The sequence below is a fragment of the Oncorhynchus keta genome, unplaced genomic scaffold (genome assembly GCF_023373465.1).
Source record: "Oncorhynchus keta strain PuntledgeMale-10-30-2019 unplaced genomic scaffold, Oket_V2 Un_scaffold_4321_pilon_pilon, whole genome shotgun sequence".
Classification (NCBI taxonomy): domain Eukaryota; kingdom Metazoa; phylum Chordata; class Actinopteri; order Salmoniformes; family Salmonidae; genus Oncorhynchus; species Oncorhynchus keta.
In genome coordinates this window covers 125352-149545 of record NW_026290939.1, presented here as the reverse complement: position 1 = coordinate 149545, position 24194 = coordinate 125352, and the positions used below count along the sequence as shown (strand labels likewise).

At 45.6% G+C, this 24194-nt stretch overlaps 1 protein-coding gene and 1 long non-coding RNA gene across 3 annotated transcripts; one reads left to right on the top strand and one right to left on the bottom strand.

Annotated features, from left to right (window-relative positions):
• The first annotated feature begins 5861 nt into the window (after positions 1-5861).
• On the top strand, positions 5862-23966 carry LOC118381036 (ATPase family AAA domain-containing protein 2-like). The gene is given in 29 exon segments (XM_052516342.1): positions 5862-6208; positions 6678-6832; positions 6997-7064; positions 7211-7373; positions 8331-8412; positions 8519-8822; positions 9000-9117; positions 9264-9278; positions 9458-9689; positions 11642-11757; positions 11875-12049; positions 12192-12280; positions 12421-12580; positions 15288-15378; positions 15809-16126; positions 16434-16557; positions 16758-16807; positions 16810-16943; positions 18855-19040; positions 20312-20447; positions 20610-20806; positions 21083-21242; positions 21444-21566; positions 21743-21889; positions 22362-22822; positions 22925-22991; positions 23096-23220; positions 23502-23630; positions 23763-23966. Coding segments are annotated over 29 exon segments (4335 nt in total). The 5' UTR covers positions 5862-6031; the 3' UTR covers positions 23796-23966.
• On the bottom strand, positions 17192-18150 carry LOC127928853 (uncharacterized). Of its 2 annotated transcripts, none has more exons than XR_008132462.1 (3): positions 17874-18150; positions 17699-17823; positions 17192-17496 (listed from the first exon to the last, which is right to left on the bottom strand). It is a non-coding gene; the product is annotated as an uncharacterized LOC127928853 (long non-coding RNA). The 2 variants fall into 2 exon arrangements; XR_008132463.1 differs by having other exon boundaries at positions 17899-18150.
• Positions 23967-24194: the final 228 nt, after the last annotated feature.

Genomic DNA, 24194 nt, shown 5'->3' with positions numbered 1-24194 from the left:
GACTGGTAACGGTGATGGCGACTGGTAACGGTGATGGCGACTGGTAACGGTGATGGCGACTGGTAATAGTTGACAGTGCATGTCAGAGGGACGGGTTTCCAGGAGGAGTGATGGCGCCTGGTAACGGTGATGGCGACTGGTAACAGTGATGGCGACTGGTAACGGTGATGGCGACTGGTAACGGTGATGGCGACTGGTAACGGTGATGGCGACTGGTAACGGTGATGGCGACTGGTAACGGTGATGGCGACTGGTAACGGTGATGGCGACTGGTAACGGTGATGGCGACTGGTAACGGTGATGGCGACTGGTAACGGTGATGGCGACTGGTAACGGTGATGGCGACTGGTAACAGTGATGGCGACTGGTAACAGTGATGGCGCCTGGTAACAGTGATGGCGACTGGTAACAGTGATGGCGACTGGTAACAGTGATGGCGACTGGTAATAGTGATGGCGACTGGTAATAGTTGACTGGTAATGTAACCTGATGAGGATGAACTACCAGCGGCAGGTGCGGTGAAGGCCGTCAAGTTCGTGCCTCGTCCAGATGATGACAAAAATGATGGCGGCTCAGTGGGTGTGAGATTTTTTGTTGTTGTTTAGAGAATGGATCCTTGCCTTCTGGCTCATCCATACGGGGTGTCAGGTTGGTCGGGGACTGTTGAGTCGGTGAAAGTAACTGAAAGTGGACTCGCAATTCTTCAGTCCAGAGGGAGCGGGCGCTGCTCACCACACGCCAAGGGACAAGAACTTTGACTTGTTTTGCTCTCCGCAGCAGGGCGCCGTTGAAAGGAGGGATAACCAGTACCGCATATTGATGGACTCTAGCCCCGAATATTTATTTAAATGTTTTCATACTTTTCAGTCAATTCGCAAGTGGCTGAATATCATCTGCGTGAGGGAAACGGCGCCCCTCTGTCTCAGTATGTGTCGGCCAATATCTATGATGTCGACTTGTATGACACGTTGCCAGCTGTAGCATTTGGCCTCCCTCGATTTAAATAAAATAATACAATTATAGAAAATAATTAGCTTATCAGTGTTCAGCTGAGTATGTGGGTTGTCTTGGTGCAGCAAAACGCACTCCAAGGGATGCCAGTTTGGATTTGGCTTCCTAAGATAAATGTCCTCATTGTCTGGAAAAAAAAGTGTTTGTTTCTGATTTACTTGTGTTGATTTCCCTTTCCTAATCCAGGGTTGGGGATTTGGACTTGTGCTTTTGACTTAATTCTCTGTACTGGCCAATGATAATGACGGCGATTCTGATCTAGCCCTAAATTCGTATACTTTGGCTCTGGCTTGAGACGGTAGAAGATCAATATGTAGGGTAGATGTAGGCTCACATTTAGCTAGCTAAATTAGCTGGTGCATTGTTGCCCATGTGAGGAAGTTAGGCTAACAAGCATTTTTAGCTAGGTTGCCTATGAAAACTAACACTAAAAGCATACTGTATGACGAAATCATTGACCATTTCGCCAACATGAGAGAGGAGGATGGCTCATGCTGAGCAATGGATCACGCCGGCACGCCAGCCACCTCAGAAAAGTCCCTGCCCCTCAATGAACACAAATGCCTACAAAACAAAACTGACTTACAAGCCAGAAACGCCACCTGATGGACCTCCCCCACTACTACCACCTCCCCCCAGCCTCTGTGGGCTCCCCAAGGGCCAGAGCCACGGCGGCTGAAGTACTCGCCCAGCTCATCTGGGGGACTACTTAACCTCCTTTAATTCTTAGTCAACCTCTAGGTTACTGGACTGAACTGGCTAGTTCAGATTGTCGTTATTTACCTCTTCCGTTTAAGGGTTAATGTTTCTTTCTTACAGGTATCACTCGAGGTTCTTGCCCTATGGGCATTGTTATATATGGTACCAGTCCCTGGTTTTGGGAAAGGGGGGGAATGTTATGTATGGTACAACGTGCTGTTCGTAGTGCTGTACGTTATTATGGTTTACGACAGTGTGCTGCTTTACGGATGAATGGGTTGTCAGAATGTGTGGCACATGTCCTTAAACGAGAGAGTGATGTGCAATGTGGGGGGGGGGAAGAGAGAGGAGGATGGCATTAGCGTTCGTCTAGTCTACAAGGGTGTCAACCTATAATGTTTTATATTTTTACCTGTGCAAGAGCACACACACAGACAGAAATCAGTACCATGGACAGCCACATGATATTTATCAACAATGATTGGACTAAATCGTTTTTATCTTTTAAGTTTGTTTCAGTGTATTAAACTAAGCTTATGTAGTAGCCTTGTTGATTTGATGATGTTTAGTAAACTGTCAAACATTAACTTGCTTGACCTTGCTGCAGGTCATATAACTGTTTATTACATGAAATGTTTGCTTTGTGGACTTCACCGGACAGATGTTGCTCTCTGGTTTTGTGATGAAACAAACGTATGTGTGTAGTTGAATTCATTCTGCCACTGTGTGACTGTTGTCACAGTCTTATTGTATATCATGGCGGCGTATGAATGAATGGTTATAGAGCAAATATCCCAACCGATTTTAGCCCACGCTTCACTACTGGGGTGGCGTTAAGTGTTGAGGATCAACTGAAATGGAAGATTCCTGGTGTCTGTGGTGTTCGCCGTTTGGTACGAGAGCGTTGTGAAACAGAAGACACGGTCTGTCCTGCTGAGATTTGATGCAGAGTTTTTACCCGACAAGGTCAAGTTAGGATGTGTCAGTTAACCTGGGAGCTTTTGTCCCAAAACCATTACATTATTTTAGGTGCCAAGCTTACGGTCATGTTGCAGCAGTGTGTAGGAGCGAGATTCCTATATGTGAGAAGTGTGCAGGAAGACATAAAACAAAGGAGAGTGTGTGTGTGTGTGTGTGTGTGTGTGTGTGTGTGTGTGTGTGTTGTAGGGGTACCCATGGTGCTGTAGATCAGAAGTGTCCAGGGAAAGGCAGGTTGAGGTTGCCAGGATCAGAGTAGTACTAACAGTGTCATGCTGGGGCGGTGAATAGAGTAGGAGGTGATGTGTACAGGGTGAGGGATCCATCCTCCTGTGAGTAGAACGAGGCCAATAAAAGGTGATAAGAATAACGTGCTTCAGTAATGTTGGTTTCTTTAGCGTTCATAGCCATCGTTATCAACTATACTGCAGAAAATCACATTTAAAATAGATGTTGTGGTGGCAGCTGCAGAGAAGTGCTTGGGTGTACGAGATTTTACTGCAGAAAGGTTACGAGGTGTGTTGAACGATAGTTTCCTATTCTCCCAGGCTGCTGGTCTGGTGTTGGATCAGATAGGGCCAAGTAGTGGAATATTGGTGTGGTTTTAATGGGTGTAGGGTTAGCTGGTATAGTGGTGAGGTTTTAATGGGTGTAGGGTTAGGTGGTATAGTGGTGTGGTTTTAATGGGTGTAGGGTTAGCTGGTATAGTGGTGTGGTTTTAATGGGTGTAGGGTTAGCTGGTATAGTGGTGAGGTTTTAATGGGTGTAGGGTTAGGTGGTATAGTGGTGTGGTTTTAATGGGTGTAGGGTTAGCTGGTATAGTGGTGTGGTTTTAATGGGTGTAGGGTTAGCTGGTATAGTGGTGAGGTTTTAATGGGTGTAGGGTTAGGTGGTATAGTGGTGAGGTTTTAATGGGTGTAGGGTTAGCTGGTATAGTGGTGTGGTTTTAATGGGTGTAGGGTTAGCTGGTATAGTGGTGTGGTTTTAATGGGTGTAGGGTTAGCTGGTATAGTGGTGAGGTTTTAATGGGTGTAGGGTTAGGTGGTATAGTGGTGAGGTTTTAATGGGTGTAGGGTTAGGTGGTATAGTGGTGAGGTTTTAATGGGTGTAGGGTTAGGTGGTATAGTGGTGAGGTTTTAATGGGTGTAGGGTTAGGTGGTATAGTGGTGAGGTTTTAATGGGTGTAGGGTTAGGTGGTATAGTGGTGAGGTTTTAATGGGTGTAGGGTTAGGTGGTATAGTGGTGAGGTTTTAATGGGTGTAGGGTTAGGTGGTATAGTGGTGAGGTTTTAATGGGTGTAGGGTTAGTTGGTAGTGGTGTGGTTTTAATGGGTGTAGGGTTAGTTGGTAGTGGTGTGGTTTTAATGGGTGTAGGGTTAGTTGGTAGTGGTGTGGTTTTAATGGGTGTAGGGTTAGTTGGTAGTGGTGTGGTTTTAATGGGTGTAGGGTTAGTTGGTAGTGGTGTGGTTTTAATGGGTGTAGGGTTAGTTGGTAGGGCACATTTTTTCCCCTTCCCTTTGTGTCACAAAGTGTAATGAATTAATGCTCAACAGCAGGCTGACAGCCCAGACAATAGATGGCAGCATGCACCTCTAACGTATGTTTGCGGACTGCCATAATACCATAAAATAAGTGCATGTCAGAGCAGAAACTATACCATGAATTCCAAGGGACTGTCCATAGATGTGAGATAGAAATGTGACGAGGCATATTATCTGGGGAAGGGTATAAAACACTTTCTAGAATGTTGAAATTTTACAAGAGCACAGTTGTCTCCATCATTTGAAAATGGAAGAAATATGGAACTACCTGGATGCTGGCCGTCTGACCAAACTGAGCAACCTGGCGAGAAGGTCATTGGCCAGAGAGGTGACCAAGAACCCAATGAACACACTGACAGAACTACAGAGTTCCTTGGCTGAGATGGGAGAACCTGTCTCTACAGCACTTCACCAATCTGGGCTTTATGGGAGAGTGGCCACATGACAGCACACCTGGAGTTTACAAAAAAAGCATGCGAAAGACACATGTAAAACACTATGTCTGTACAAAACCAGGCTCATCTAACACCATCCCTACCGTGAAGAGGTGGTGGCAGAATCATGCAATGGGGAGGCTTTTCAGCGGCAGGGACAGGGAGACTGGTAAGGATAGAGGGAACAATGAATTGGGCCAAATACAGGCAAATCCTTGAGAACCTGCTTCAGAATGCAGAATGTCCTGTTGGAAGATTTACGTTTCAATAGGACAATGACCCCAAGCATATAGCAAAAGCAACTCTGGAATGCCTCAAAACAAGAATGTGAATGTCCTTCAGTGGCCTAGACTTGAATCCCATTGAAAATCTGTGGAAAGACTTGAAGATTGCTGTTTGCCTTAGCTCCCCATCTAATTTAACAGAGCTTAAGGAAATATACAAGGAAGATTGGAGACAACCCCCAAATCCAGATGTGCAAAGGTGATACAGACATTCCCATGACAACGCAAAGCTGTAATCACTGCCCAAGGTGCTTCTAGAAAATATTGACTCGGGTGTGAATACTTACGTAAATAGATATATTTGTTTTTCATTTTCAATAAATGTTATAACATTTCTAAAAACATGTTTTCACGTTGTCATTATGGGGTATTGTGTGTAGATGGGTAAGAAAAACAATTATATTTAAATATATTTCAATTCAGGGTGTAACAACAGAATGTGGAATAAGTCAAGGGGTATAAATGCTTTCTGAAGGCACTGTATTACCCCCATCATTTTAGAATGAATGAAACAGAGCTCCTCTAGACATTTAGTATAGTTGATATTAAAATGTAAGAAAACTCTCTCAAATATAATTGACATTTTATAGTAAACCAGTTATATTTTCATAACGGTAAAGAAAATGCTTTATCATGAACCTGTAGCTAGGCTTTCCATAATGCGCAATTTACAGCGCGCCAAAAATAACCGGGTATTCTTTCCCATAATATCCTTCCGCACAACTGAATGATATAAGAACATATCACTGTTGGCCCTGGGATAGATTTCTATAATTACTATTTATAGCTATTCATGTGGTCATTGATATGAATACAGCATGACATAATTGGTGATTAGAAATTTATAATCACTACTTTTTATGATGAACTATGTTGTCTTGCGCCAGAATACTGCGTGCTGTCACTTGTCTTCCAGTGACGTTTGTGGCGCCAGAAATCAAGGGTTTTGGTTTGGGAGGGTTGTGTGTTAGTTAGTACGCGCCATATATTACCTAGGAATGTTATTAATTCGTTTCAGTTTTGATACAATTAAGTAGTCCCATATTTATGCTTTAGTATAAAAAAAAAATCGGTCTAAAGTTAGGATGGTGATGCTACGCAGCAGCGGCGTGGGCGCGGAACCAGCAACTCGGAAGAGGAACCGGGTTGACTTGGATACGAGCTCCGAGTTTCTGTCGCTGGAGAGCGCGTCGCAGACAAAGTCGAGTCGGCTGAAGAGGGGCCTGGATGACAGCTACAGTAACACTGAAAACACGCGAAATGTGAGGCCCTTTCAGATAGTTGACATTATAAAATGTCACTGTAAACTCAGCTGTTGTTAGCTATATGACAGCTGTTAGCTGACCAGCTAACTAGCTAGCCCGACAATTGATGTTGCTTATGTGCCTAGTTAACCGCATTATATGCCAGTTGTAAGCTAACTGGAGGCTAATGTTATAAATTAGTTGGCCTGTTAGCTCCTGTCTCTAGTTTACATACCCTATGGGGTATCGCCCATAGATGTATATATCGTGGAGTTGAGTAAACTCAGCTAGTTAGCTAGCCCCTTTTAGATGGCTAGTAAGTAGCACTGACTAACAATAACTTGAATGATTGTTTCTGAATGTGGACAGGTATGTTGCCCGCTAGCTAACTTCTATAGCTCGCCCGCTGTAAGTTAGCTTACTACACTTAAAATGACTGGATTCCTATGTGAATGCAGCTGATGTTTTAGTTTTTTTCCTAACATAGGGCCACTCGATGGTGAAGGAGGAGGATAGCCCTCCGAGAAGAGGATCCCTGAGGACCAGGGGACAGACCGTCAAACACGAGGTGTCCTTGGCTAAAATAAATGGCCAAACCAAGTCCCCTGAAAAAGAGGAGGAAACTGGGGAACACAGCACAAGGTGACTACTTATGTTTTATGCAGATAACTGGTATTCATTGTATGTAAAATCAGCTTCTACTCCTCTCAGTATAGTCGGTGATATGACGACAGAAACATGTTTACAAACCTAAGGTGTCATCACAACCCTCAATGTTTTTGTTCTCATTTTGTTGATCTCTGCAGGAAATCCCCAAGACTGCAGGGCGATGGAAAAGCCTCTGCATCATCCAGGGATAAGCAATCTGAATCTGGTAACTAGATAATTTCTAGATCACATTTTACATGAATCAATGCCACCGCCAACAGTACAGCGAGAAGGAGACACCATTGGTTTCATTTATGTCAGCTACAATGTTTATCATCAAGTTAATAAATACATAAATCAATCTTCTTCCAGATGCCACTGATGAAGTTGAGGAAGAAGAGGCCTCTACTCTGAAGTCCCAGTTTGTTCTGCGTCCCAGGGAGGAGGACAGCTCTGTGAGACGCAGCTCCAGGATCACCAGATACAAGCGCAACTCCAGGAACCAGTCTGTCCTCTATAACCGCCTCATCACCAAGTAAGAACATCTCCATCAGCAGGCATCGTACATCAGGGGTGGCCAACCCTCCTAGCTACCCTTCTACCACAGGGGTTTTCCCTTCAGCCCTAATCAAGCACCGAGGCAGAAGAAATCATGCCCCAGTAACTCTCGTGGAGGAGGGTTGGGTCACCACTGTTGTACATGTTCTTGTCAGTCTGGTTTGCATGTTTATAACAGCAAAGTTGATAACGGCTAGCGGTAGTAACTAGCCCCAGTAACTCTCGTGGAGGAGGGTTGGGTCACCACTGTTGTACATGTTCTTGTCAGTCTGGTGTGCATGTTTATAACAGCAAAGTTGATAACGGCTAGCGGTAGTAACTAGCCCCAGTAACTCTCGTGGAGGAGGGTTGGGTCACCACTGTTGTACATGTTCTTGTCAGTCTGGTGTGCATGTTTATAACAGCAGAGTTGATAACGGCTAGCGGTAGTAACTAGCCCCAGTAACTCTCGTGGAGGAGGGTTGGGTCACCACTGTTGTACATGTTCTTGTCAGTCTGGTGTGCATGTTTATAACAGCAGAGTTGATAACGGCTAGCGGTAGTAACTAGCCCCAGTAACTCTCGTGGAGGAGGGTTGGGTCACCACTGTTGTACATGTTCTTGTCAGTCTGGTGTGCATGTTTATAACAGCAGAGTTGATAACGGCTAGCGGTAGTAACTAGCCCCAGTAACTCTCGTGGAGGAGGGTTGGGTCACCACTGTTGTACATGTTCTTGTCAGTCTGGTGTGCATGTTTATAACAGCAGAGTTGATAACGGCTAGCGGTAGTAACTAGCCCCAGTAACTCTCGTGGAGGAGGGTTGGGTCACCACTGTTGTACATGTTCTTGTCAGTCTGGTGTGCATGTTTATAACAGCAGAGTTGATAACGGCTAGCGGTAAACGGTGAAATGAAACAGTCCCTGTTTTTGTTTTTTCCCATTCTATTCGTAAAGCACAGCTGAGGCAGTGCTGCAGAAGATGGATGATATGCAGAAAATGCGTCGCCGGCTAAGAAGCAGGGATACTACAGAGGAGGTCAACATTATTCATGCTACAAATTCACAGCTTTATAATAGATTTAGTTCAATATCACCATGATGTCCCCCAATAATGTTATTCTCCCCCCCCTTTTTTATTTTAGGACCTTGTAATCTACGCTGGGGCCAAGAGGAAAAGGACTTCTGAAATAACCGAGGAAGGAAGTGAAGACCCTCAAGATAATAAAAATGGAGTGACCTCCAGTGAAGAGGAGAATGATGAGGAAGAGGGAGGCAAAAATAATCAGGCAGATGACGAAGACGACGACGATGATGACGACCGTAATGAAGATGATGATGATGATGAGGAGGAGGACGATGATGATGACCATGATGAAGATGACAACCAGAAACGTTATGACTTCAGGCAGAGGAAAGCTGCCGTTCGCTACCAGGCACCACGGGAGGGTTAGATATTTTCTGTTGAAACTATTTGCATCTTTTATTTCACTGAAGTCTGTGTACTTCTAGCCATCAGCACCGGTGCATGGACTCTACATTTATTGTCACGCTTTAGTAGTAGTAGTTATTCCCATAACCGGTCCTTCTACTCATTTCTCATGGTTGACCTTTTATTTCCCACAGAGCCCAAGACAAAGGCCATCTTCTTCAAGACTTCAAGACACTTGTCCCCATCCAGGCGGAGGTATGGGTTCAGCTCTACTGGTCCGAGAAGCCCTTACAACATGAGGAGAGGCAACAGGTCTGTGGACTAAAGAACCTAGTACCTACTACCTTCCATGTCTGACCTATCAAGTTTAGTTGAACATTCTTTCCTAACTATTACAACAAATCACAATTCATTCCTAAGTTCTACTTCCTTGTGCTTCTGATTTCTGGCATCCACAGGAGTGTGTCTGATAGGTAAGTCATTGCCAGTGTGTCTTAGATGTGTGGTGACATCAGGGTTTCTGTAATGGCTGGTTTCTTGGTCATTGAGCTGCATGGTGGTGATTTGTGTGCATTACGTTGTCTGTATTAGTCAGTGACGTTACTGACCTCTTGACCTCTGGCTCTGCCATACTCCTTTCTTTACCGTGTAGAAGAAGACATGCCATCCACAGTAGTGACTCCACCTCCTCGTCCTCCTCCTCTTCCTCCTCCTCTTCTGACGATGATAAGTTCCAGAGGAGGAGGAGGAAGAGCAGGAACAGATCGGTGAATAGATGTCTTCCCATGAATCTGCTGAAGGAGGATGTCCTGGGAATCCACAAGGACAGGATGAAGATTGGAGCCAGTCTAGCTGACGTTGACCCCATGCAGATAGACCAGACAGTAAGTCTAGCTGACGTTGACCCCATGCAGGTAGACCAGACAGTAAGTCTAGCTGACGTTGACCCCATGCAGGTAGACCAGACAGTAAGTCCAGCTGACGTTGACCCCATGCAGGTTGACCAGACACTGATGTTGACCCCATGCAGGTAGACCAGACAGTAAGTCTAGCTGACGTTGACCCCATGCAGGTAGACCAGACAGTAAGTCTAGCTGACGTTGACCCCATGCAGGTAGACCAGACAGTAAGTCTAGCTGATGTTGACCCCATGCTGGTAGACCAGACAGTAAGTCTAGCTGATGTTGACCCCATGCAGGTAGACCAGACAGTAAGTCTAGCTGACGTTGACCCCATGCAGGTAGACCAGACAGTAAGTCTAGCTGATGTTGACCCCATGCAGGTAGACCAGACAGTAAGTCTAGCTGACGTTGACCCCATGCAGGTAGACCAGACAGTAAGTCTAGCTGACGTTGACCCCATGCAGGTAGACCAGACAGTAAGTCTAGCTGATGTTGACCCCATGCAGGTAGACCAGACAGTAAGTCTAGCTGACGTTGACCCCATGCAGGTAGACCAGACAGTAAGTCTAGCTGACGTTGACCCCATGCAGGTAGACCAGACAGTAAGTCTAGCTGATGTTGACCCCATGCAGGTAGACCAGACAGTAAGTCTAGCTGACGTTGCAGGTAGACCCACTGATGTAGACCAGACAGTGACCCCATGCAGGTAGACCAGACAGTAAGTCTAGCTGAGTTGACCCCAAGACCCCATGCAGGTAGACCAGACAGTAAGTCTAGCTGACGTTGACCCCATGCAGGTAGACCAGACAGTAAGTCCAGCTGATGTTGACCCCATGCAGGTAGACCAGACAGTAAGTCTAGCTGATGTTGACCCCATGCAGGTTGACCAGACACTGATGTTGACCCCATGCAGGTAGACCAGACACTGATGTTGACCCCATGCAGGTAGACCAGACAGTAAGTCTAGCTGACGTTGACCCCATGCAGGTTGACCAGACACTGATGTTGACCCCATGCAGGTTGACCAGACACTGATGTTGACCCCATGCAGGTAGACCAGACAGTAAGTCTAGCTGACGTTGACCCCATGCAGGTAGACCAGACAGTAAGTCTAGCTGACGTTGACCCCATGCAGGTAGACCAGACAGTAAGTCTAGCTGATGTTGACCCCATGCAGGTAGACCAGACAGTAAGTCTAGCTGATGTTGACCCCATGCAGGTAGACCAGACCTGACCCCATGCAGGTTGACCCAGTAAGTCTGTAGACCAGACAGTAAGTCTAGCTGACGTTGACCCCATGCAGGTAGACCAGACAGTAAGTCTAGCTGACGTTGACCCCATGCAGGTAGACCAGACAGTAAGTCTAGCTGACGTTGACCCCATGCAGGTAGACCAGACAGTAAGTCTAGCTGACGTTGACCCCATGCAGGTAGACCAGACAGTAAGTCTAGCTGACGTTGACCCCATGCAGGTAGACCAGACAGTAAGTCTAGCTGACGTTGACCCCATGCAGGTAGACCAGACAGTAAGTCTAGCTGACGTTGACCCCATGCAGGTAGACCAGACAGTAAGTCTAGCTGACGTTGACCCCATGCAGGTAGACCAGACAGTAAGTCTAGCTGACGTTGACCCCATGCAGGTAGACCAGACAGTAAGTCTAGCTGACGTTGACCCCATGCAGGTAGACCAGACAGTAAGTCTAGCTGACGTTGACCCCATGCAGGTAGACCAGACAGTAAGTCTGACTAGTAACAGTAAGGAGGAAACCTTCAGGTAGACCAGACAGTCTCTCCAGTCCATACCTGCTCCAGTCATATGTTAAGTCCGTGAGGGGGAATGAAAGAGGGAAAGGATAGAGAGGGAAAGGATAGATAACTGGGACAGCCCCGGACAACCATTGTCCAACATTGAAATGGTGTAATGTTGTTTTCTAGGTGCGTTTTGACAGCATTGGGGGACTGACCAGACACATCTCTGCCCTGAAAGAGATGGTGGTCTTCCCTCTGCTTTACCCAGAGGTGTTTGAGAGGTTCAAGATCCAACCACCAAGGTAGCGAGAAATACATGTTTAGAAAGTCATCCATACTGTTACGGTGGAATGATCTAGGATCTGTTGTTGCTCTTGATGCTGTAGATTCTTACTGTGTGTGTGTCTGTGTGTGTGTAGGGGCTGTTTGTTCTACGGACCTCCTGGAACAGGGAAGACTCTAGTGGCCAGGGCTTTGGCTAACGAGTGCAGTCAGGGAGAGAGGAAGGTCTCTTTCTTCATGAGAAAGGGAGCAGACTGCCTCAGCAAGTGGGTGGGAGAGTCCGAACGGCAGCTACGTCTTCTCTTCGACCAGGTCATTACCTACCGGTATTCTCCATGGAAGTTGGATTCTTGTTCTGAAATATATTGTGTTCCAGGATGTTGAAACCAAGATGAGTTGGAGGAGGAAATACTAAAAATATATTTTTTAATTTCATTTTTTACAAATCTTTTAGGCTTATCAGATGCGGCCATCGATTATATTCTTTGATGAGGTTGATGGGTTGGCTCCCGTCCGCTCAAGCAGACAGGACCAAATACACAGGTTAGACACTGTTGATCACTGGAACAAATGGATTTGAATACAAACATTTATTGCTTCTCGTTTTAGCTATTTGGTATCTTTTTGTTTAGTACGACTTCATAAAGTGGGAATAATGTTCTGTATATGTTTCCATCTTACAGCTCCATCGTGTCCACTCTCCTTGCCCTGATGGATGGGTTAGACAGCAGAGGAGAGGTCGTGGTGATCGGAGCGACTAACCGTCTGGATTCTATAGACCCAGCTCTCAGGCGACCTGGGCGCTTCGACCGAGAGTTCCTCTTTGGCCTGCCTGACAGAGAGGTGAGACAAGGGTCTTAGTGACCACTGTTGTAGTCATTAGTGCACGCCGTAGAAAACAGTTTTTCAACAACAAAAAACAGACACATTCAGGTAGGTCCCTCTTTGTTTGGTTGAGTTTGGTTCCGTTTGGTTCCTAGTGAATAAACCACGGCTGTAGTCATTAGTGCACGCCGTAGAAAACAGTTTTTCAACAACTAAAAAACAGACACATTCAGGTAGGTCCCTCTTTGTTTGGTTGAGTTTGGTTCCGTTTGGTTCCTAGTGAATAAACCACGGCTGTAGTCATTAGTGCACGCCGTAGAAAACAGTTTTTCAACAAAAATTCAGATTTCTAGTAGACACATTCAGGTAGGTCCCTCTCTGATTGGTTGAGTTTGCTTCCGTTTGGTTCCTAGTGAATACACCACTGATGGAAGTCATGTTTGTTCAAATCATATTCAACAAAAATTCAGTGTTTGTGTGTGTGTGTGTGTGTGTGTGTGTGTGTGTGTGTGTGTGTGTGTGTGTGTGTGTACACACACACACACACACACACACACACACACAGTACCTGTCAAAATAGTGGGTACCTACTCATTCAAGAGTTTTTCTTTATTTTTACTATTTTCTACTTTGTAGAATAATAGTGAAGTCATCAAACTATGAAATAACACGTTGAATCATGTAGTAACCAAAAAAAGTGTAAAAACAAATCAGAACATATTTTATATTTGAGATTCTTCAAAGTAGCCACCCTTTGCCTTGATGACAGCTTTGCACTCTCTTGGCATTCTCTCAACCAGCTTCATTAGGTAGTCACCTGGAGCGCATTTCAATTAACAGATGTGCCTTGTTAACTTTTTAATTTGTGGAACTTCTTTCCTTAATGCGTTTGAGCCAATCAGTTGTGACAAAGGGGTGGTATACAGAAGATAGCCCTATTTGGTAAAAGACCAAGTACATATTATGGCAAGAACAGCTCAAATAAGCAAAGAGAAACGACAGTCCATCATTACTTTTAAGACATGAAGGTCAATCAATCCAGATAATATCAAGAACTTTTAACGTTTCTTCAAATGCAGTTGCAAAAACCATCAAGCGCTGTGATGAAACTGACTCTCACGAGGACCACCACAGGAATGGAAGACCCAGAGTTACCTCTGCTGCTGAGGATTATAAATTCATTAGAGTTACCAGCCTCAGAACTCTGCAATTAACTGCACCTCAGATTGCAGCCCAAATAAATGCTTCAGAGTTCAAGTAACCGAAGCATCTCAACATTAACTGTTCAGAGGAGACTGCGTGAATCAGGCTTTCATGGTCGAATTGCTGCAAAGAAACCACTACTAGAGGACACCAATAAGAAGAGACTTGCTTGGGCAAAGAAACACAAGCAATGGACATTAGACTGGTGGGAATCTGTCCTTTGGTCTGATGAGTCCAAATTTGTGAGACGCAGAGAAAGTGAACGGATGATCTCCGCATGTGTGGTTCCCACCGTGAAGCATGGAGGAGGAGGAGGTGTGATGGTGTGGGGGTGCTTTGCTGGTGATACTGTCTGTGATTTATTTAGAATTCAAGGCACACTTAACCAGCATGTCTACCACAGCATTCTGCAGCGATTCGCCATCCCATCTGGTTTGGGCGTAGTGGGACTATCATTTTGTTTTTCAACAGGACAATGACTATTTGACCAAGAAGAAGAGTGATGTAGTGTTGCATCAGATGACCTGGCCTCCATAATCCCCCGACCTCAACCCAATTGAGATGGTTTGGGATGAGTTGGACCGCAGAGTGAAGGAAAAGCAGCCAACAAGTGCTCAGCATGTGTGAGAATGCCTTCAAGACTGTTGGAAAAGGATTCCAGGTGAAGCTGGTTGAGAGAATACCAAGCGTGTGCAAAAGCTGTCACGGCAAAAGGTGGCTACTTCGAAGAATCTCAAGCATAAAATGTTTTGATTAATAAAAAATGTTGTGTTACTACATGCTTCCATATGTGTTATTTCATAGTTTTGATGTCTTCACTATTATTCTACAATGTAGAAAATAGTAAAAAAATAAAAACCCTTGAATGAGTAGCTGTCCAAACTTTTGACTGGTACTGTATGTATGATAAAAGATCACTTGTGTGAGTAGTAAACAGGTAACATTGCTTTGTTCTACTAAGATTAAGGTATTTTTTTGTCATGTTTTTAAATTTTATCTATTTATTTATTTAACCTTTATTTAACCAGGTAGGCAAGTTGAGAACAAGTTCTCATTTACAATTGCGACCTGGCCAAGATAAAGCAAAGCAGTTCGACACATACAACGACACAGAGTTACACATGGAGTAAAACAAACATACAGTATAAACAAGTCTATATATGATGTGAGCAAATGAGGTGAGATAAGGGAGGTAAAGGCAAAAAGGCCATGGTGGCAAAGTAAATACAATATAGCAAGTAAAACACTGGAATTGTAGATTTGCAATGGAAGAATGTGCAAAGTAGAAATAAAAATAATGGGGTGCAAAGGAGCAAAATAAATAAATAAATTAAATACAGTAGGGAAAGAGGTAGTTGTTTGGGCTAAATTATAGGTGGGCTATATACAGGTGCAGTAATCTGTAAGATGCTCTGACAGTTGGTGCTTAAAGCTTGTGAGGGAGATAAGTGTTTCCAGTTTCAGATGTGGGAGAACTGTTTTTGAAAACATTCATAAATGGTCATGTTTTTGTCCACTGCAGGCTCGGAAGGATATTCTGCAGATCCACACCAGACAGTGGACTCCCCAGCCATCAGCCTCGTTCCTGGAAGAACTGGCAGACAAGTGTGTTGGTATGTTTTATTTTAATCCCTCCTCTCCCAAACCAACCAAAAATTCAAATTTCAAACGCCATTTTTAAATTCCAATCTGGTAAATATTCCAATAGTATTCGGAGGCTCACTGAAAGTGTTTGTGTGTGTAATCAGAACATGGAGAGGATGCTCTCTTGCATTGTCACACTGTTTCCCGACGTCCCCCTGCTGTCTCCTAGGTTACTGCGGTGCTGACATGAAGGCGGTGTGTGTGTGTGTGTGTAATCAGAACATGTAGAGGATGCTCTCTTGCATTGTCACACTGTTTCCCGACGTCCCCCTGCTGTCTCCTAGGTTACTGCGGTGCTGACATGAAGGCGGTGTGTGTGTGTGTGTGTAATCAGAACATGTAGAGGATGCTCTCTTGCATTGTCACACTGTTTCCCGACGTCCCCCTGCTGTCTCCTAGGTTACTGCGGTGCTGACATGAAGGCGGTGTGTGCTGAGGCGGCTCTGTGTGCCCTGAGGAGACGCTACCCTCAGATCTACTCCTCGTCCCAGAAGCTGGTTTTAGATGTGGCATCTATCTCCATCGGCAGCAGGGACTTCCTGTCAGCCATGAGGAAGACAGTCCCAGCCTCCCAGAGAGCTGTGTCATCCCCGGCCAAGGCTCTGACTCCTGTAGTCCAGCCACTGCTTGGTGCAGCCTTACAGACTGTACTGGGTGCAGTTAGCAGGCTGTTCCCACATGCAGAACAGGGGCTCAAGAGAGATAAGCGAGACAACGGTGAGTCAACTGGGACAAGAGAATCTCTCTTATTTCTCATGTGAACTGTCTTCATTGTCGGGAGATTTTTTTGTTGTTGTCCACAGGGCCGTGTTGAGTAGGGGGCAATGTTTTGGAATTTGGAGGTTCTACCAGAACTTCTCTAATTATTTTTTATTTTTTTGCCAAAGCTTTTGCTACAGTGTGCCCTAATAAACATGACCCAGGTTTGGTATGCCTGTTGTATAAGAATGGGTGTGTTGTATTGTGTTCTTGAATGTCATACTTGGTTTATCATGCTCTAAGATGTTTCACCACTTGTCTTCAGGTGTCCTCCCAGCTGGTGTTTTAGATGCTGATCTCCTGCACAGTGAAGATGAGGACTCCTCTGTCTGTATCACCGGTGTCTCTCACAAGGCCAAGGCAGCTGGGGGCTTCCTGCATTTCAGCAGGCGAGTAACAGGTTGTCCAACGCACAGAAATCCTTATTCCAAATGTGTCTTTCTCCCACTCCTCCCTGAAGTGTGCACGGGACATCTTTTGAAATCTGTGTTGGGGACTGAAGTGTACACTTCATGAGAATGGGTATTGAGCTCCGGTCTTGTAAAGTATTTTATAGTCTTTTTCTCTCCCCCCTCCTCTGTTCTCCCAGGAGCGTGCTGAACCAGCCCACATCGTACCGTCCCAGGCTGCTGCTGGCGGGCGTCCTGGGTCAGGTCAGAGCAGTCACCTGGCCCCTGCTGTGCTCCATGCCCTGGAGAAGTTCACAGTTTACACCCTGGACATGGCCGTGCTGTTCGGAGTCAGCACCACCTCTCCAGAGGAGGCCTGCGCTCAGGTACTGTACTCCCTCCCTCCTTGGATCACACCCTGTTTTCTGTATAGTGCACTATTGAGCCCTGTGCCATTGGCCATGACAGACAGAGTATCTTTAGTCTTGCCTTGAGTCCTTGATTCTTCACATATTTGGAGAAGGTCCTAGGAGAGAGGAGTCAAAGAAAGACTTTTGAGATTAACCCAGAGATGGACAGTATTGATGAACCCAGAGATGGACAGTATTGATGAACCCAGAGATGGACAGTATTGATGAACCTAGAGATGGACAGTATTGATGTTTTGTATTGATAAACCTAGAGATGGACAGTATTGATGAACCTAGATGGACAGTATTGATGTCTTGTATTGATGAACCCAGAGATGGACAGTATTGATGAACCCAGAGATGGACAGTATTGATGAACCTAGAGATGGACAGTATTGATGAACCTAGAGATGGACAGTATTGATGAACCTAGAGATGGATAGTATTGATGAACCTAGAGATGGACAGTATTGATGAACCTAGAGATGGACAGTATTGATGAACCTAGAGATGGACAGTATTGATGAACCTAGAGATGGACAGTGTTGATGAACCTAGAGATGGACAGTATTGATGTCTTGTATTGATGAACCCAGAGATGGACAGTATTGAAGGAACCTAGAGATGGACAGTATTGATGAACCCAGAGATGGATAGTATTGATGAACCTAGAGATGGACAGTATTGATGTCTTGTATTGATGGACCCAGAGATGGACAGTGTTGATGAACCTAGAGATGGACAGTATTGATGAACCTAGAGATGGACAGTATTGATGAACCTAGAGATGGACAGTATTGATGAACCTAGAGATGGACAGTATTGATGAACCTAGAGATGGACAGTATTGATGAACCTAGAGATGGACAGTATTGATGAACCCAGAGATGGACAGTATTGATGAACCCAGAGATGGACAGTATTGATGAACCCAGAGATGGACAGTATTGATGAACCCAGAGATGGACAGTATTGATGAACCCAGAGATGGACAGTATTGATGAACCCAGAGATGGACAGTATTGATGAACCCAGAGATGGACAGTATTGATGAACCTAGAGATGGACAGTATTGATGAACCTAGAGATGGACAGTATTGATGTCTTGTATTGATGAACCCAGAGATGGACAGTATTGATGAACCCAGAGATGGACAGTATTGATGTCTTGTATTGATGAACCCAGAGATGGACAGTATTGATGAACCCAGAGATGGACAGTATTGATGAACCTAGAGATGGACAGTATAGATGTCTTGTATTGATGAACCCAGAGATGGACAGTATTGATGAACCTAGAGATGGACAGTATTGATGTCTTGTATTGATGAACCCAGAGATGGACAGTATTGATGAACCCAGAGATGGACAGTATTGATGAACCCAGAGATGGACAGTATTGATGTCTTGTATTGATGAACCCAGAGATGGACAGTATTGATGTCTTGTATTGATGAACCCAGAGATGGACAGTATTGATGAACCCAGAGATGGACAGTATTGATGTCTTGTATTGATGAACCCAGAGATGGACAGTATTGATGAACCTAGAGATGGACAGTATTGATGAACCCAGAGATGGACAGTATTGATGTCTTGTATTGATGAACCTAGAGATGGACAGTATTGATGAACCTAGAGATGGACAGTATTGATGAACCTAGAGATGGACAGTATTGATGAACCCAGAGATGGACAGTATTGATGTCTTGTATTGATGAACCCAGAGATGGACAGTATTGATGAACCCAGAGATGGACAGTATTGATGAACCCAGAGATGGACAGTATTGATGTCTTGTATGTTTGGACTCTTAGCTCTTCTGTGAGGAGGCATGCAGGTCCATATAAACAGTGTTCTGTAATGATGTGTTTCGTTGTGTTGTAGATGTTCTGTGAGGCCAAGAGGACGTCCCCCAGTATCCTTTATATCCCTCACATCCAGCGGTGGTGGGACACGGTGGGGTCTGCTCTCAGAGCTACCTTCCTCAGCTTGTTACAGGACATCCCCTCATTCTCACCCATCCTGCTGCTGGCCACCTGTAATGTCCCCCACAGCAGCCTCTTCCCTGAGGTAGGTACTGTAGACACACACCGCCCCACAGCAGTCTAACAGGATGTAGTGAACACACCGCCCCACAGCAGTCTAACAGGATGTAGTGAACACACCGCCCCACAGCAGTCTAACAGGATGTAGTGAACACACCGCCCCACAGCAGTCTAACAGGATGTAGTGAACACACCGCCCCACAGCAGTCTAACAGGATGTAGTGAACACTCTGCCCCACAGCAGTCTAACAGGATGTAGTGAACACTCCGCCCCACAGCAGTCTAACAGGATGTAGTGAACACTCCGCCCCACAGCAGTCTAACAGGATGTAGTGAACACTCCGCCCCACAGCAGTCTAACAGGATGTAGTGAACACTCCGCCCCACAGCAGTCTAACAGGATGTAGTGAACACTCCGCCCCACAGCAGTCTAACAGGATGTAGTGAACACTCCGCCCCACAGCAGTCTAACAGGATGTAGTGAACACTCCGCCCCACAGCAGTCTAACAGGATGTAGTGAACACTCCGCCCCACAGCAGTCTAACAGGATGTAGTGAACACACCGCCCCACAGCAGTCTAACAGGATGTAGTGAACACACCGCCCCACAGCAGTCTAACAGGATGTAGTGAACACTCCGCCCCACAGCAGTCTAACAGGATGTAGTGAACACACCCCACAGCAGTCTAACAGGATGTAGTGAACACACCGCCCCACAGCAGTCTAACAGGATGTAGTGAACACTCCGCCCCACAGCAGTCTAACAGGATGTAGTGAACACTCCGCCCCACAGCAGTCTAACAGGATGTAGTGAACACACCCCACAGCAGTCTAACAGGATGTAGTGAACACTCTGCCCCACAGCAGTCTAACAGGATGTAGTGAACACTCTGCCCCACAGCAGTCTAACAGGATGTAGTGAACACTCTGCCCCACAGCAGTCTAACAGGATGTAGTGAACACACCCCACAGCAGTCTAACAGGATGTAGTGAACACTCTGCCCCTAACATCACCAACATGGCAGTGTATTTTATCTGCTGTGTGTTATGTGAGTGTAGGATTTAAATTTTTTATAAGGACTCTTGGAAGATTAGTCCAAACGAGGGCTAAAAGAGATCCTAATAAAATCTAATCACCAACGGGACACAAGCCCTAGAAAACGTGCACTCATTCCCTCCCCCTGTGGGAGAAACTGGAGGGTTGGAATTGGGCTTCTGGGCAGGGGATCAGTCAGAATGATCTCGTTCATTCCCATTCAGCTGAATGTTATGTTTACTTGGTGAACCCCCCAATAGGTCCAGGACCTGTTCTGTGCTGAGTATGGAGAGGTGCTCCAGGTTCAGGTCCCAACCCCACAGGAGAGAAGGAACTTCTTTGACGATCTCATCCTAAACCAGGCTGCCAAAGCTCCTGCATCCCAGAAGAAAGCAGGTAAGACTGCATCATACTCTGAGATATTCTAGTGGAATCCTGGATAATGGTCCAAAAATGGTTAAACAAGCTCAACTTCAACTAGAACGTTCTCTGTACCAAAGCTGTCAGCACTCGCTCAGTCATGTGGTTAGTCACTAACCTCCCTGTTCTCCTCCCCAGTGCTTGCAGCCCTGGAGGTGCTTCCTGTTGCTCCCCCTCTTCCCCCAAGGATGCTGACAGAAAAGGAGCAGCAGCGATTGGAGGAGCAGGAAGAAGACACTCTCAGGGAGCTCCGCCTCTTCCTGCGTGATGTCACCAACCGCCTCTCTCAGGACAAACGCTTCAAGGCCTTCACCAAGCCTGTCGACCTGGAGGAGGTGAGACTGACCATCAATTGCTGTAAAAGTGTCTGCGTTCTAGAGGGGGGGGGGGGGTCTGCATTCTAGAGGGGGGTGGGGTCTGCATTCTAGAGGGGGGTGGGGTCTGCATTCTAGAGGGGGGGGGGGGGGCTGCGCTCTGAGCCATGTGTAAACATCAGATGAGGGTTAAATAAAGAGAAGAGGCCAGATGTTGTCTAGACATGGACATGGTAGAATCTCTATCACATGGAGAATGGCTGACCTGTTGTTTTGATGGATCATGGTCTTGTCTAGGTACCTGACTATGCTACAGTTATAGAGCAGCCCATGGACCTGTCCACTGTCCTCTCCAACATCGACACTCACAAGTACGTGACTGTGAAGGAGTTTGTCCACGACGTGGATCTCATCTGGAAGAACTGTCTGGAATACAACCCTGACAAAGATCCTTCAGGTAGGAAATAGACTTTATCCAGCATTTTTACAGATGTTGTTTTCCTGTTCATGGGAGAATGTTTCCTTTATTTCATAAATTCATCTATTAATTCAACTAATCATTCATTACTTCATTCAGCCAACTATTAATTCATGAATCAATCCATTCATCATTTCATAATCATAGTGATGACAAGTCTGTGTACTGGATGTTTTCCAGATCGTCAGATCCGCCACAGAGCCTGTGCTCTGAAGGACACTGTTCAGGCCATCGTCAAAGACGAACTGGATGAAGACTTTGAGAAGATCTGCGAGGACATCAAGGAGTCCCGCAGCACAAGAGGTCAGGTGTTATTCTATTGGTGCAGAGTAGTTCCAGAAAGATGGTTCTAGAGTAGAAATGCATTTTATCTTTCAATTTGTTCAGGGACCAGTTGATCTGTTCTGCTGCTCTCCTGGATGGATGAAAGAAGAGCGTTCCTGATTTAAATAGAAAACTGCCCCTCTCTTTACTTTCAGGTTGCTCCACTTCAAGGTTCGCTCCATCCTACTATCACGTTCATCCCAAGACCAGAGCAGTGGATGCCAAGAGCACCGATGCAGCAGGCCCCTCTAAGGAGTCTACCGCTGCTGCTCCCTCAGCTGTGACCACGCCACGCCCTTCAGGTTAGCAAGCAACTCAATGTAGAGACACACAATGCTACACAGGTTAGCATTTCACTACTCAGACAGACTGGTAGTTTCCACTAGCCCATAGAGAATGAGCTGCGGAGAGCTTTACAGATCTATCCTCTACTACACAGGTTAGCATTTCACTACTCTGCAGACAGACTGGTAGTTTCCACTAGCCCATAGAGAATGAGCTGCGGAGAGCTTTACAGATCTATCCTCTACTACACAGGTTAGCATTTCACTACTCTGCAGACAGACTGGTAGTTTCCACTAGCCCATAGAGAATGAGCTGCGGAGAGCTTTACAGATCTATCCTCTACAGATCTATCCTCTACTAACTGCTGGTAATGAGAGACGGGATGATAACACCGTGTCAGTTTCTCTCACCATGTTTACACTCATAATTCAGTCATTCATAAAGTTGTTTTTTGAATTGGCTTTGATTATCTGGTCATCTGCTTCTCAGCAGCTCAGAAGAAGAGGCGCAGGAAGAGCCGCTGGTGCAACGGTATCATCAGGAAAAGGTCCTCTCCTCACACTTCTAAAGACCACTCTGCTGTGGTGGAGTCTGGAGAGGAAGAGGAGGAGAGGAGAGGGGCAGAGAGCGAGGAGGAGGAGGAGGAGGGTGGTGATGCTGCAGCAGAGTCAGGCCTGGAGGAGCTGGAGATCACTGGGGCTGAGGAGACCCCCATGGAGCAGGAGGAGCCAGCCCAACAGGAGAACCAGGACAGACAGCCCATGGAGAAAGACACTAAGGACAGCCAGACCACGGATGAGGCTAGCCAGGCTATAACGGAGGCTACCCAGCCCAGGGTGACGGAAGCTGTGGAGGCTAGGGCTGGAGACCAGAGCAGTGAGGGCACCCAGGACCCTGTAGTGGTGGTTGGAGCCCAGGAAAACCACTTCTTACCAGAAGGGGGAGACAATGTATGTTATTTTGTTGTAAAATGGATGTTGCTTTTTGTATGGATGATTCTCCTGCTGAATTGAATTTATTTTTCTGTTTAAACTTTTCCCTCATTCACCCAGGGGCAGGCGTCCTCTACAGACAAAACTGAGCCTCCGAGAGTGGAAGTGGACGAAGAGAATACCACAGGTGTGCAGCCCCCCCCCCCACACACACACACCTACACTATCTGTTGTTTTTAAGTTAACTTTGTTGAATTGTACACTCACTCTACCTCTCTGTCCTCTTGTCAGAAGTAGGAGTGAGGCGTGTGACGCGGAGCTTGAATTACCAGGGGATGCAGCAGGTGATGGATGTTGACCAGGAGATACTGGACCAGAAGACAAAGCCCCCTGTGGTTGATCACAACAAACTAAAGGTAACAGATTATCACTGCAGCTGGTCCAGGGTCAGGTCGTCGCCCGAACCTCCTAATGGAGGTTGTTAAATGATCCTAGATCTGTGGTTAAGGCAACTAGCCAGTGGCAGTCTATTGGAATTGTCATGTCAAGCCATATTTTGGCTTGACAATGACAGCAATAGAGTTGGCAAGAGCACAAATGGATCTGGAATCGGACGGAGGCACCTTCTTCCTTTAGACCAAGATGGAGGATATAAGGCCTCTGTGTGCTGAGCTGGTTTTCTGGTCCTTCATTTCAGGAGCTGCTTCAGAGAGCGGTGTCTAAGACTGAGGGATATGAGGTCTATCAACTGGAGAAGCTATACGCCTTGTTATGTCAGAGTATCTACAGACACCGCAAAGACTACGACAAGACTGCCCTGCTGAAGGTTTGTCATTCTTTACATTTTAATTTGTACTATGTATTATTATTTTAGTGTACTTAGGAAACATATCATTGAGAAATGCCCCATAAATTTAGTTTTTCTATGTTTTCTAATGTTTTCTTATTCTCTTTCCAGGAAATGGAAAATGAAATTGAAGATTTTTCATAATGAGTTTTATACAATAAAGATGTAGCTAGTCATGAATTGCACGTTTTTCCCCGTTGTCTAAATGTATAAAGAACAAGTCTAGAACTATATTTTGATAGAAATATACAGATGTGTATTTCCTAACAACTTGTATACTGGTGCTTTTATTTAATTAAAGTGTTTTTTTTACAAGTATTTGTTCCTGTGTCTTGTTATACCATAAAGGCATGACGACATTGATGTGTTAATTGGTTGAAAAATATCTATTAGGGGCAGCAGCGTAGCCTAGTGGTTAGAGCGTTGGACTAGTAACCGGAAGGTTGCGAGTTCAAACCCCGAGCTGACAAGGTACAAATCTGTCGTTCTGCCCCTGAACAGGCAGTTAACCCACTATTCCCAGGCCGTCATTGAAAATAAGAA